The sequence below is a fragment of the Athene cunicularia genome, assembly GCF_003259725.1.
Source record: "Athene cunicularia isolate RWA chromosome 5 unlocalized genomic scaffold, athCun1 chr5_part1, whole genome shotgun sequence".
Classification (NCBI taxonomy): Eukaryota; Metazoa; Chordata; class Aves; order Strigiformes; family Strigidae; genus Athene; species Athene cunicularia.
The window spans coordinates 29,571,138-29,585,920 of record NW_020799101.1 but is presented as its reverse complement, the minus strand read 5'-3'; the positions used below and the strand labels follow the sequence as shown (position 1 = coordinate 29,585,920).

The 14,783-nt window shown below is 35.5% G+C and overlaps 1 protein-coding gene across 5 annotated transcripts in view; it reads left to right on the top strand.

Annotated features, from left to right (window-relative positions):
* The window catches only part of NUBPL (nucleotide binding protein like), an 85,609-nt gene that overhangs the window by 13,355 nt on the left and 57,471 nt on the right, over positions 1–14,783 (top strand). For 3 of the 5 annotated variants that reach the window (XM_026849146.1, XM_026849143.1, XM_026849144.1), the window contains 2 exons: positions 3,156–3,246; positions 3,684–3,764. In XM_026849146.1, the coding sequence (XP_026704947.1) occupies positions 3,210–3,246; positions 3,684–3,764 (118 nt within the window). In that variant the 5' untranslated portion in view covers positions 3,156–3,209. The remainder of the gene's footprint in view (positions 1–3,155; positions 3,247–3,683; positions 3,765–14,783) is intronic. The other 2 variants (XM_026849147.1, XM_026849145.1) reach the window with 1 other exon arrangement.

Genomic DNA, 14,783 nt, shown 5'->3' with positions numbered 1-14,783 from the left:
GTGTCTGATGTTATGCATGTTTTTTAGGATTTATTTTAGTACAGCAGTACTTTGAAAGATGTGCTGATTTATGAGGTGTGGGTTATATGGATGAAAACACCATTTATTAAAATTTAATTTATTTTTTTTATTATTGTAACTCATGCATCTGGATTAAATTTCACCCAGCATGAGAAATATCTGGTGTTTGTAATTCTGATTTAACAGTTTCATGTGGTAGCATCCAGGTGTGTGCAAATTATTTTGTCTCTTGGGGATTTAAAACATTGGAAATGCTGGAAGAGATCATCTGGATTTTGCTGTGCCTGTCTTAAAAGATCCCTTGGTAGCTACCATAATGCTTTTCCAAGATAATTAAACCTTGAGTAAAAGGTTATTATTAGTATTCCAGGGATGTTTATATACTGCAAATGCAGGAATAGTTGGGAGAAACAAAACTCAAAACCTTAGCTTACTGGGCCAATGCTTTCTGTATAAGCTGCTACTCTTAAGCAGTATGAACGTTTTACCTAACATGTTGAATTGTCTGGTGAAGGAGAAGAAACGTACCTTGAGCTAGCTTTAGTGAGGTTCTGCCAAAAAACGTTTTCTCCTGTTACCCTGTAAAAAGCACCATGCAAACAGGAACATTTGTGCTTTCACTAAGATGAGTTGTAGAAACTGGAGAATCTGTTAATTATTTTTCTGTTTGAAGACAACTGTTTTATTGAACCGTATCCATGAACAAAAGCAGTGTATCTTGGAAACAGGCATCTTTCTTACTTTTGAGGAAGTGTGTAAATTTTTTTGAGACGCTGTCACGTTTATTGTATTAGCTTGAAACAAAGATCAGCTTTATGATTTGCAAAGTCCTCCTAGGTAATTGAGGGATGTTTTCCTTCAGTGTGCATGTGTATGTTCTTCATTTCAGGGAACTCCTGTAGATACATTTTCCTGCTGACTCCTAAGAATAACTGGCCTGTGGTGGTGGAGATCTGACTATGCCCAGGAGGTTATGAAGTTGATTTAATTAATTTAGATCATCCTAAATCTTCAGTCCCTTTATGCTGAAAACAAAACTGTAGTGAGTTTTAAGATCATTGTAGTCAGTCAGTGGATAGTCATGATCCTTGCTGGGGGAGAACCCTCCAAAAGTTGAGGGAAGGTATGTCAGTCAGGTTTAAAACACCGTGTAGATTTTTCTGCAAATATTTATTTCATTTGAGAAGGAATTAGGTGGCACAGCCCTTAAATGTTTTGATGTGTTCGATTAGCTGCTGATACAGATAAAGGGACTGAGTCATAAATCTTTCTAATCTGTTAAAGTATGCATTTCCTACAGGATCAAAGAAGCTCTAATGCTGTTGTTGATGTCTTTGAAATCTAACAAAAAAATTGGTCTTTTCAATCTTGCTGTAATTGCAGCTTTCATACAGTAGACAAGAAGAGAATGATTAGTCAGAGTAACTCCTGAACTTTTTTGTAATAGCTTTCACAAGACGTTATAAAGAAATGTTTTAAAAAAATTAAGTAATACATGTAATTACATATGCTTTGTTCTGTTTAATAAAAAAAGTATATTTAATGACTGAACCCAAATTTGGTTGATTTCTGTAGTAGAAATTATTTTTTCAAAGTACATAGTAGATCATGTATGATAATGCATTTTTTACTTCTCAGTTGTAAAATTTAAGATGCGGTTGGCTTATATGAGGTAAATTTAGCACTTTAAATTGTTCATCCATTAAGTGTGTCTTCAGGGGTCAATATCAACAGCTTAAAAAAAAGAGAATTAAAAAAAGAAAGCAAACCCCCACAGAAAAACAAACTCCCAAACTCAAATTAGACGTATGTTATAGTAAAAAGGGTAATTCTTAATTCTCAGGTGTCTAGGCTTCTGTGAGTTAGTTTCTTCACTGAAATTCAGATTTATTTAGAAGTACTCTCCCCAATACCTAGGTTTTTAATCCAGGTGCATTTCTGTTTTAAAAAAAATCCAACAAACAAACTGATTGTGATGCCACAGAATATACTTCATCTTTAGAAATTCTGTTCAAGGGTAGAGATGCTGCATTAAAAGCCTTGCTATAATCTTCTAATCAGAAACTTGATAGTTATCCCTGAGCCTTTGTCTTTCTCTCCATCTTTCTCATCAAAACTGTGTTAACAAAATGACTTAATACCTGATACCAAATTATGAAAGTGTCATCCAAAAAATGAGGCATGCATTTTGAAACACTAACAGTGAAAGTCTGATACGGCACTTTAGAAGAGCTCCCATTGCTGCTTTAACCTTTCAAACAAGCCCTTAAACATACTTGCTTGCAATTTTGCAAAATGTTGAATACAGTTAGCTTTTTATATTGGAGAAACTTGACGTTCAGCACTTTAAAGGGCTTGCTCTTTACTGCTTAATTTGCAGAACTTGGTAGTGTGTCTTGCCATCTGTAAGAAAAATAGTTTAATTTCCACAAAATAATGTATGTATATCTATAAAAAAATAGATAAATGAATCTTCTAAGTCTAGACTACATAGTTGAAATAATTTTTATTTAAAGTTTATTGCCTAATGTACCATATGTAGTTGAACAAACCATTTTTTAACATTTTTGTGTAAATGCATTTGATTAAAATGTTATGCCTGCTTAATTGGCTTCAGAGACTTGCATTTCAGTTTAAGATGTCTACAAAAGTTTATTCTGGCCACTTAAGTGGAAGATAACAGTATGGTTTTTGTTTTCACATTCCTTGTAGTCACTAGTATAATTCAAATTGCATTGATTCAAATATATTTGCAAACATTGCTTGTTCTTTAACAATAAAGTTTGATACCTTTTTTAATAAGTTAAAATATTGTTTCTGCATAAATACACGAAACAGAACGTTGCTTATAATGTTTTTTTAGTATAAAGTCTGGTCTACATTGTAAGTAAGAAAATATGCACTTGAGGATTCTGTGTATGGAGAATCTAGGTTTTGTGAAGACATCTTGCTCAACTTGTAGAGATATTATTATATTTCATGCTTCAGTTGCCATTTAGAGAAGAAGGAAACAGTGTCTAAAATCAAGACTATTTTTATTTCTATTGGTAGTTTTGAAATTTTGATCAACTAATAATTCATGAAGGAATACAGACATTTTGACAAATGCTTTTTATTTTTTGTTCCTTACACAGACAAAAGAAGTTGGTTTACTTGATGGAGACATCTATGGACCTTCAATTCCAAAGATGATGAACTTAAAAGGAAACCCAGAATTAACACAAAGTAAGTGAAAGTGACTTTCTTGCTGTTGTCTTTTGTAAAGGGATGATCATGGACCACTCAATGGTGCTTCCTTAGTGTGGCACGGAAGTGATGCAAACAGAAGGTGAGGCCTTAGTGTATTTTTTTTTTTCCACAAGCTTGTACAACTAGGAGCATATTCAGGATCATTTTTTTCTTTTATGTTGGTCCACAGGCTTTGAGAGTTTCATGGATTATTACTAGAGACACTGGAAAGGGTAACTAGGAAAGGAAAGTTACTGTCAGTAGTTTTAAACTTGATATACAGGATCCCACTATAGAAGACCTCCAAATTAAAAAACCAAACCCCACTTGTATGGGGGAAAAAAAAGACTAATCTAGGAAATAAGAGAAGGATCATTACAGTAGCTTGTATAAAATGTCATTGTAGTGATTCTGTTTGGTCTCTGTTTCTTCAGCCAAACATGCCAGGCCACTTGATTCATTTTTGTTTGAAGTTGTGTGTTTAGGGATGCAGAGGTTGACTTCACTACCAGAAGGTAAAGACAGTAGACAAAACTAATTTTTCTTCTGCTAGCAAGGATTCTGGTCTGGGGAAAAGTAAATTCAGGTAGGAGAGTCTGGATAGAAATAAGAAACACCTACAGTAGGAAGGTTGTATCAAGTCTGTTTACCTTTCAAAAATTTAACTTCTAACCAGGGGTGAACTGAAGAATGGCTTTATCTTCATACCCTCTTCGTGTGATGTTTTAGTATAGGGGAGTGTGCTTTTTGGGGGTGGTAGGGACACAGGCAATAGGATTTGTTTACTGCTTTGTGTTGCTCGTCCTGTGATAAAGTGCATATAATGGTAAAAATGAAAACCCTGTAACCACAGACAAAACAGTCCCACACTATAACACCCGGACTTCGCATTAACAAGTACTAGGATCCTACTGAAGAAATTACAGATTGACAGTACTTGTTGACAGGGAGGGATCAAGGATGTGTAGTACCAGCTGAGATAAGATGTAAAAGGGTTTCAGTGAAATAATGGACTGTAAAAACTCATTAGTGTTTGTGGACGCTAATTGCAAGGTAAAAGGGAATTTAAATATTCCTTCTCATGCCATGATCTTTATCATAGAGTTTGGATTGGAATGGACCTTTAAGGTTCATCTAGTTCAATCCCCCCCCCCCAACGACCAGGGACAGCTTCAACTAGATCAGGTTGCTCAGAGCCCCGTCCAACCTGGCCTTGAATGTTTCCAGGGATGGGGCATCTATCACCTCTCTGGGCAACCTGCTACAGTGTTTCACCACCCTCACTGTAAAAAATTTCTTCCTTCCATCTAGTCTGAATCTATACTCTTTTACTTTAGAATTACCACTTGTCCTGTTGCAACAGGCCCTACTGAGTAGTCTGTCCCCACCTTTCTTAAAAGTCCCCTTTAAGTACTGGAGGGCCGCTACAAGGTTTTCCTGGAGCCTTCTCTTCTCCAGGCTGAACAATGCCAACTCACTCAGCCTTTCCTCATAGGAGGGGTGTTCCTACATCTACTTTGCTATTGTAGAATGTCCATTTGCATTTGATCTTAATTAGTGCATGTGTATTGTTGTGGTGGTGGTGGTTATTCTATACATTCTTGATTGGAATGAAGCATGCAGAATGAAACAGTGCCAATAACTGTAAAGGGTGGTTATTGAGCTTGCAACGTTAGCCTCTGAAAAATTAATTTGGCAAATTTAGGATTTCTAAAATAATTAAAATTCTGTCTTCTTATGCTTATATCCTCTACTCTGGACAAAGAAAAAATATCATTCCATATACAGATGCAGTGCAATATGCTTATGCAGGCAGCTGTCAAATTGACTACTTTCTACATCTAAGTATCTGGCTTACAAATACAGACTTATTTAGATTAATTTCTAAGATAGGAGGAGAGGTTTATTTGTTGAGTTTGTTTTATTTTTTGAAGTCAGAGGCTAATTCTGTTGTGTATTAAATAAGTAAGGGAACCCTCTCATATATCATCAGTAGAGACTGACTTCCAGGTACAAATTGAAATATTCTTACTTTCTCCTGTACTTTGAACCCCGTTGAGTGTATGTGTCACAGAGGCTGTGTTTTCCAGTAACAGATTTTTTTTTAAAAATGAATTTTGTGTTTGAAGTCCATTATGCAGTATGAACACAAAAGGGACTATGTTGTGATGTTCTTTGTATCTCCTCTTTTCCTTTTTATGTGACACTTTCCAGAGGAGATCAGGTAAAAATTTGATTTTTTTTTTCTTCTTACTGTTTTAAATCCATGTCATGAGCCACAAATAAGAAGCATGTTGCCCAGACTATTTCTTATGGTCATAGAAATTAACCTACTAGGAATGCAATAACTTAAGATATTAGTTTAGTCAGATATTAGGGCAGCCCAGTTTTGTTTGCATGTAAATTTCAGTGACTGTAGATATTTTGGGCATATATCTGGGAATTCACTATAAGCCTTTGTCTTAACATGTTTCAAGTGTTGTTAAAAATACGGAATTTGATGTAATAAAGAAATGGGAGGATTTCCCAGAATTGCATTTGCTGCTGTTGACTTACAGGTACTGACATTTTGATCACTAAAATGTGTTCTTTCTAATTCTGTGTGGAATGTACAAGCAAATATTAGTAGGATTTTAGAACATACCATATTTTTTAACTGTCAGAAAATGAATTTGCATTTTTCAAATGCTTGGCATATTACACAAGTCTACTGAAGAACTTAGGTAGTAATTCCATATGAATGATAACAGGATAGAATTTGTATTTCAGGAATTCTGTTCACTTCTGTGTACACTTTTAACTCTTGAGTTGAGGAAGCTGTAGAGTAACAACAGTGTAAGTGCTGACCAAGTAGCGAATGTTAAGATGATTTAATTGTGGAAGTAGAAATTTGGAGGGCATAGGAAGCTTTAACTGTGAACTTCAAGGATTCCTTTAAGTGATAGATAGGATAGACTTGCAAGGAAGTGATCAATCATAGATGTATATATACATGTATAGATAGAAAAATATGTATGACCCTTGTATCTTGGTATAATGAGGTTTAGTGTTATTTTCCAATTTCTTACAGTGTTTTCAAGAATAAAACATAAACTCTGAACACATAGTATTTTGTACGATAATTGAGCAAACCCAGGCAGTTCTGTGTTTAAAGATGTACATTAACAATGCATACATAACAATACATAATTCAAACCCGTTTTTTTTTAATAGCATAACAATCAAAAATCACGTTTAAAGTCTATTGCTGTCTTCAGTGTGAGGCCTGGATTTGAAAATGAATGTGTAGATTAATCCTGGGAGATTCTGAGCACTCTTGCACTCTTTGATTTCCATTTCTTTTCTCAGATGTAGCAGTTGAAAAAGGGATTAGGGATGCCTGATACCATTCAGAATAAATCTATGCAGCAATTATTACTTCTGAATAGAAATTATTATAGTTATGCTATAATTTAAGTTTTCAAAATGAATTAGGAGTTCTTAGTGAGGAGAGTTTGTATAGATGGAAGATACTCTACTAATTTAATTTTGCAAACTGTAGTATGCTGGAAAGTTCACTAACATTTAATAGGATGTCATTCAAAGTACTTTCACTGAATGGTCAGGAAAATATTGGTTAGTAAGTTCAAAACTGAATTTAATTAGCTAATGGAGGATTATCTAACTATGGAATAAATATTAACATCAGCTACAGTATATACACAGGGCAATGCTTGTAACACAAGTAACGAAAACAATACTTCTGTTCTTTCCCCAAATAATTTCCTTAAAAGCCATTTTCTGGCTTAGTGATCTGCATAATTCAATTTTTTTCCTTTTTAAAAAAATCTACCTTTTAAAGTAGTTGGCAGAGAGTAAAAGCTAATATACTACCAAAAAGGTATTGCCATTTTGCCAGATAAATAGAACATTTCTTCACTTAATTTGAATGATTATGGAGTTTTTGGTTGTCTTTTTTTATTATAGTTGAGTGCTCTGTTAATATTTCAAAGCTTTGTTGTGATTTTCTGATCTCAGTATCTTTTTTTTGTTCTTAATAAAATAGTATATTCAAAAGATTGGTAATGGGCATTTATTTTCAAAATTTGGAATAAAAATAAATTCTGAGAGAAAGCTAGCAGTAGTTGTGTCTGGCCCCATTGAGTCTAATAATATCGCAGGAGCTATAGAAATGAAATTACTGATAAAATTCTAAAGTCAGAATTGAACACTTGCATTTTTTCACTGGGACACATTTACATGTCTGCTACTCTTTAGACTGTGATAGCAGAATCTCATAAATGAAAATGATAATTTAAAATGGCATCTGTTGTGACTGTTTAAAGATGTCTGCTGGAAATTGCTGTATCAAGAGATTGTTGTGCATCCATTTGAGGGTTATAAATAGAAAATCTGGAGTGGACTAGTTAAATAGAGAAAATGTTATGTAGGTAGTGTAGTTATTGAGGTAACCATGAAAAAATTTATTGATCTTACATAAGGATTTATTTTTAAAGATACAGCTTGTATTCACAGAGTTCATGCTTTACTAGTGGAACTGCATCATGATTAATTTAAATAAAATCTAAATTTGATTCTTTAAAAATGTCATATTTGCTATTGCCATTACCTCTTGATTTGTGAAGAAGTGATTTTTAGGTTGTGTGTAGTCTAATGATATGTTTTACTGATTCTATTTTGAGAGAGTTCTGAACTGAAACCCTGGTTTTACTTTTGGTGATGTCTTATCCCAGTTTGGATGTATGGCTGAAGTAGAGTAGTCTCATGTGTCTTACATGTGACAAAATAATAATTCAGAATGTTGTAATTAGTTGTGCTTTATATTTTGGAGGCTCTTTTGGATGTTCTGAGGTAGCTGAAAATGAGAATAATACTCACATGTTAAATGTTTTAGTCTGGACCTTGACCATTGTCTTCAAGCCTGTAACAGTTAACCTCAGACTGGATTAATTCAGCTATTGTTGAATTCACTTGTAGAAAAAAATTGATGACCTCTACTTGGGAGGGAAAGCAGGTGGAGGATACCCATCTCTGTAAGGAATTATTTATAGGCATGCACTTGTTAGCTGCTGTTTAAAAAACATAAAAGCTTTAGACAGTTAATTTATTAAAATTTTATTCTTCATTATACATAAATTCATACTTTCATTTACAAAAAGGTAAGGCAACAAAGTATAAGATGAGAAATGTAGGGTAGTATTTAAAGCCTCTTACTGAGAGTGGTCTTTTTTGGATAAATGGCAAATCACATTTTGCTAAACGCTATTGCAATATAAATTACTGAAACAGTGTAACCTGAAAAAATGCATTTGTGTAACCTGAAAAAATGCAAATGGAAAGCAGAAGTGTATTACTCTTCATGTTAATCTTGCAGTGCAGTAATTACAAATGTTTCGATATGGATTATAGCTAGGGAATATTCATTACATTATAAAGTTTACTCTTAGAGATACAGATGGTTTGTCTGGCTCAACTTTTATACAAATTGGAAATGAATTGCAAAATGGTTTTATTATAGTAACATGATAGATACACATTTCATTATACATACATAAACAAAAGAAATTACTTTTTTGTACACTGAACACATTTACCTTTTTGCTTATTTCAGAGAAATAAATGTTTCCATCCCTCTCTTCTGCTAGAAGTAAAATTAAAGAACTGTAACTAATTCTGAATTCTCTCAGTATTTTTACCTTGCAATTTTACTTGCATGTTGTTTTTTTTCTGTGGGTTTCTCAGTGTATTTTCCCTTTTTCCTTCCCCTTCTCTACAATACAATGGAGTGGCTTTTCAGAATAAAGAAATGAAGTGGAATAAATTAAAAATAGAAAAATGTATTTTCTTTTCCTATAGTAACTAGAGGCTAAAAGTGGCAGAGTTTAAAAGTTCATATCTCTTTGCTTTAGTTGATGGTCATAATCATAAAGTACATAGAACTTCATTTCATAAGTGATTAAATTAGAATAAAATCGCAGAAAGATGTATGAGGGGATTCATGTGAAATGCAAAAGGGAATATTTAATATACACAGAAACAATTTTTTTTTTTAAGTGGAGAATCAACATGTTTACAGTAGTTTTCATCTACCAGTGTACAGGTACTTTTTATTTTTCTTTCAAATGGCACATAATCCTTTGAACAGGTTTTTTTCTTCTGTGTCTTTTCACCTGCATCTTTTTAAAAATTTTTTTAATCTTGATTACAATATTGAACCTAAAAAGGCTGAATTGACTGAAATGTATTGAGTTCCATAGTTTTGCTTTGAAATCGATGAAAGTCCCTAGTTAACTGGAATGTTTTTTGAAGTTAGACCTTAAATTAAAGAAAATGTGTAGGGAATGTCTGCCCCTTGGCTTCCTGCTTCTCCTGGTTCTGCTTTGCTGTTTGTCACATGGTTATGTGTCTGACCTGGGCGGTCCCCCCCTCACCGAAGCAAGTCACTGCTTCAGATAACATGAACCTTCTCAGAGGTTTTGTGTGTCAGGACAGAAGCCTTGAACTGAAGATTATTTTAGTCTTATTCCTTCTGAGTATAATGAACTAAAGGAACCCACCCAAATTAGTCTAATAAAGCTTTGATCCCCTGTAAATAAACTTTTTTTGGCTCTGTGGGGATCTGAGGGCTTTTCAAAATGTGGGTTATTTTAGTGATTGTGAAGAAGACATTTGTGATGGAAGGTAATGGCAAGATACTTAAAATGAGACCTGTGTTACTATTCTAAACCTAGCAACTCATCAATGCTTTAAAATGTAACAAAAACATGACTAAATCACTGTGCTGTTTAATTGTGCCAGACTTGTCTTTGAAGTATAGTCTTCCAGCAAGCAATTAGTTCTTTTGCTTTTAGGTAGGAGTGATTAAGTCATATCTGCAAAACAGTTCCACTAATGAAAAAGCTTTTACAGAGCTTTGTTTCCTATGCAGTCTATCAGGAGGAAAAAAAGTGGAAAACCTGCTTGGGCAATGGGATTGGTAGACTGACTAAATATGAGAAGGAAATCTTTTGGAAAAAGCTTTGTTGATGAATTTGTTTCTTAAAGTTGAACTGTGAGCATTGAATAATGCTCTTCGAGTCTCACTGCTAGTTTGCTTTGGTTTAAGTTTTTGTGATGTCTTCGTGGTGAGATAACACTGTTACTGTGGGGTGTAATGGGAAATCACAGCCTTCCTTGTGTGGAACTCTTCAAGCTTAAAATACAAATTGCAGTATTTCTGGGGCAATCCTGCAAATAAATTTACAACAATGTGAAATCAAGCTTGAAGTCTCAATTAGTCTGTCACTTGCCATAGAATATTCTGGGCTTCTGGCATAAGCAGTTAAAACAATGATTTAAAGTTTGTGACTCTGACTAACCTTCTTTAGGTGACAGCATCCTTTCCCCTCTGACACAGGTTAGTGTTTCTGTGTTTTATTGTAGAATAACCTGGGGCCCTCTTGCTGTTTGTTTACCGCACTTGCCTTTGCTTTAAACGTGCTGGAGTATGGAGTCTGGCATCTAGCTTCACCTTCAGAAGGTATGGCTCTCCCCTCTGCCCTCTGTCAAATCTGCTAGCCCTGTACCAATCTCTGCTCCCCAAGGCATCCAGAGTGGCAGAAGACATCTATATTTACACAAGGAAAGCCTGACTTCTCTGGTACTCTTCCTGTCCTATGTCTCCTTCCTTCTGTCCTTCCCCCCTCCTGTTGTTGGAAACCCTATATAGTCTGAAGCCTTTGTGTCCTTGACTGGAACCTGGATCCTCCCATTACAGAATCTTGGTCTTGGGAGGTGATTTTCAAAATAAATAGCAAATTATTTCCTTATACTTCTACATAGCAACAGCCATATGAGAGTTACTGTTTACTGTGATTAACAGAAGCTGCTGTGTAAATTGGAGTCCTAACTTAGGTTGTGATAGAGTATTCTGTAGTCACTGCAGCATGAAATTGTACATAATTAAAAAACAGATGATGCAAAAATTTTTGAGATTTTACAAGTGACCGTGCTGAAAATATGTTTTGGCTTGTCTGTATGTATGGCACATTAATTGAGTTTGTCTCATAATTTTGTTTAGTGTACTGGAATCCAGATTATTCTGCAGTGTCTCTCTCTGACTAGCATGATGGCTGTGCGTTTTGTTGTGCCATATATTATCTGTGTTTCAGGTAGTGAGATGTCACTGAGATGTGAGGAGGTGGAAAATAGTAATTTGTAATGAAAACGTCAGTTAATGATGAGCTGTGCAAACAGCAGCAGAACATTTTAGCTTTTGTATAAACTATGAAAAAGTATCAACTTGCTCAAATTTTGATAAAAGTATGCAGAGGAGTTACAGAACAGGTTTTATTTAAATAACATACTATGAAAGATGAAGGAATACTTAAACTTATGAGCTATTCAGAAATATACTTCTAAAGGTGCTGCTTCGATGCTAAAATGTTATTTGGAGACTTAGGTATTACAGAGAATATGTTTTACAGCTTTTTCTGTCATATACTGGCTGTGTCTCAGTTTGCTTTTAAAAATTTTAATTCTTATAAATATACTTGAGAGTTTCAGGGGAAAATATGTAACTGGCAATGCACCTGAACTGTTTAGTTCTCCTAGATGTGCATTACATACTTTCCAACACTGGAGATGCTGTAACTGGAGCCATGGATCTGGTAGATCAGACCTTGGGAGAACACAGCATAAGTCTCCAAATCCACAGGATTCTTGAATAACTTACAGCAAGTTTCACAGGCCAGGTCTTGACTCCCTTATCTGTAACATGAGATGATAATTCCCCACATCAGAAGCATGTTGTTAGGTACAAATGTTCATTTTGGGTGCATGGGTGTTTCGGAAATAGGACTTGTATCAAAATTAAGAATCAGGAAGCAGATGCGTTCAGAGTATAGTTGGGAGCTTGTAGTGGTGTCTGTGCTGGCAAACACGTCTGCATTGGTAGTGTCTTTGGAAACATTTGGAAATCCGCATGCAAAGTTCAGTAGGATGTTTTTGACTGGAAAATTGTGCAATTGTTCTTCTTTTTTGGATAGATTTAGCTATTGATGTCCCATCTTAGAACAACTTAAAAAGACCGCTTTCTTGCTTGATGACCAAAATGCAGTTAAAACAAACAGGTGACTTCCACTGTTAAGATTTATTGAAGACAAACATTAGGTAAAATAATTAGTTACCATTTTAGCAAGTCTCTGATCTTCCATTCTAGTGGTAAGTTCCAAAAATAGCCAAGTACAATAGGAAATCTCTTAACAGGGAGGAAAATCTGAGCTTCGTGTCCTCATCTCATATTTGGATTTTTTTTTTTTTTGTCTTTGAAATGGTAAAAAAAGCTCAACCTACCCCTTATTTCAGACAGTTGAAAACTCTGAGCAACTCCTCTGCATTAGTGCTCGCTCAGTCACTGAGCTCAAAATAGATTTGCTAGGGTGTTGCATGATGCACTATACTCATTTAATAATTATAAGCTACCTTTACTTTTCTGAAGCAGCATGATGCCTCATAAGGAGGTGTAGTATAACATCACAATCTTCTGGAATAATGATCTTTACTTACCTGATGAGATAAGACTGAATGTAAGCCTTTGCTTGCTCTCATGTATCAGTCACCAGACCTCTTCTAAAAACTTAAGCCAAGAATTGAAATGTCTCCTTGTGACTTAACCCCAGCCAGCAACTGAGCACCATGCAGCCATTTGCTCGCTCTCTCCCAGCAGGATGGGGAGAGAATTGGAAGGGTAAAAGCAAGAAAACTTGTGGGTTGAGATAAAGACAGTTTAATAGGAAAGGCAAAAACTGTGCACACAAGCAAAGCAAAACAAGGAATTTACTCACTCCTTCCCATTGGCAAGCAGGTGTTCAGCTATCTCCAGGAAAACAGGGCTTCATCACGCATAATAGTTACTTGGGAAGACAAACACCATCAACCCAGACATCCTCCTCTTTCTTTCTCCCCAGGTCTTACTGCTGAGCATGGTGTCATATGGTCTGGGATACCTCTTTGTTCAGTTGGGGTCAGCTGCCCCAGCTTCTTGTGCACCCCCAGTGTATTCACTGCTGGGGCAGCATGAGAAGCAGAAAAGATCTTGACTCTCAACAATAACTAAAATATCTCTGTGTTATCACTGTTTTCTTCACAAATCCAAAACATAACACCATGCAAGCTGCTATGAGAAAATTTAACTCTATTCCAGCCAAAACCATATATATAGCTCTGTACATACTTTGTGCTGCACTCATCTGTGGCCACCATTGAACAGCTGTGTTGGGTTTTTTTGAGAAAAAGAACAGAGCAACTTGGTTACCTGGTCAGGATAGTCTTCAAGGCTTGATTTTTCTGGGGGGAAAAAGTTTTAAAATTACAAAATGCAGAATATCCATCCTAATGACTTCAACGTCATTCTTCCCTGCATGAGTAACAATCCAGCCTTCAGACCAGTCCTTGAACTCTTTTTAATCAGAAATCTGCTTAAGGCTGTCATGAGTTTGTATGTGTTTGCCTTTTCTAGTGCCCTACTTGTATCCTACCAGAAAGGGCGTTTTATTGAAATTTCATTGGTGCTCTGTTGATCTTATTGATCTGATTTTGTATGTTCAGAGAAAACACAGCACCCTTTTATTTAGGGCCATAGCTTACCGAAAAGTTGTAAACAAGGATATATTGATCTCTTAGCATAGGTGGCATAGTATTGCTGTGTGTTGCTATTTTAAGAAATCTGTTTTGTTGTGTGTTGGATTTTTGGAGCTGTATGGTAGGCATCTGATAACAGAGAAGGAAGTGTTAACTCTGAAAGCAGTGGGAACTAGAGATGTTACTGATATCTCATTAAGCTAAATCTTCTTTACATGTTATGTTTTAGAAAATCTTCATGAAACCCAGGGTGGAGGAGGAGGCATGCCTGTTGCTTTTGATGAGACAAGGGTGATTACCAGAGCCCACTGAAGCACTTTAGATTTGAGAGAGTCTTAAGAATGTTCTCTAGCAGTAGGCAAACAGTGGGGTGCTCTGCAGTATATCGTACTACTTTGAGAATATGCAGAACATTATAGACAGAATATACAGCAGGTTGCGAATTGGTTTTGTGCATTGTATAAATTTGATTAAATCTTGCTGCTTGGAGCAGTTTATAGTCCTCGTTGGAAAATAAGATCCGGTTTTCATAAAATGAAACTCTACTGTTGAGAAATAAATAGTGCATGTGTTTTAAAAACAGAGGCACCCCTTTGGATACTCTGTAGGTCAATGTTTGTATACTCACAGCAAGTCTCTTATTTTACCCACTGAGGTGGAGAGGGAGATCTCTGAAGGTGTCTGTTCCATCAGAGTAGCATGTCTACCAGGGCTCTGTACAGAAGAAACCGTCCATGTAGATAGTGGATGTTGAGATGTTAATCTCTGGTTATTTGACTGACATACTGTAGAGCACTTGGATTGAATTGAGAAGTGTCATAGTATTTTGGTGAACTTTCTCAGAATAAAGAAATCTTTTCCATTCTTCTTACCCTCTAGTTTCTGGTTCTCATGTGCTGGGTGGTCAAGGATGT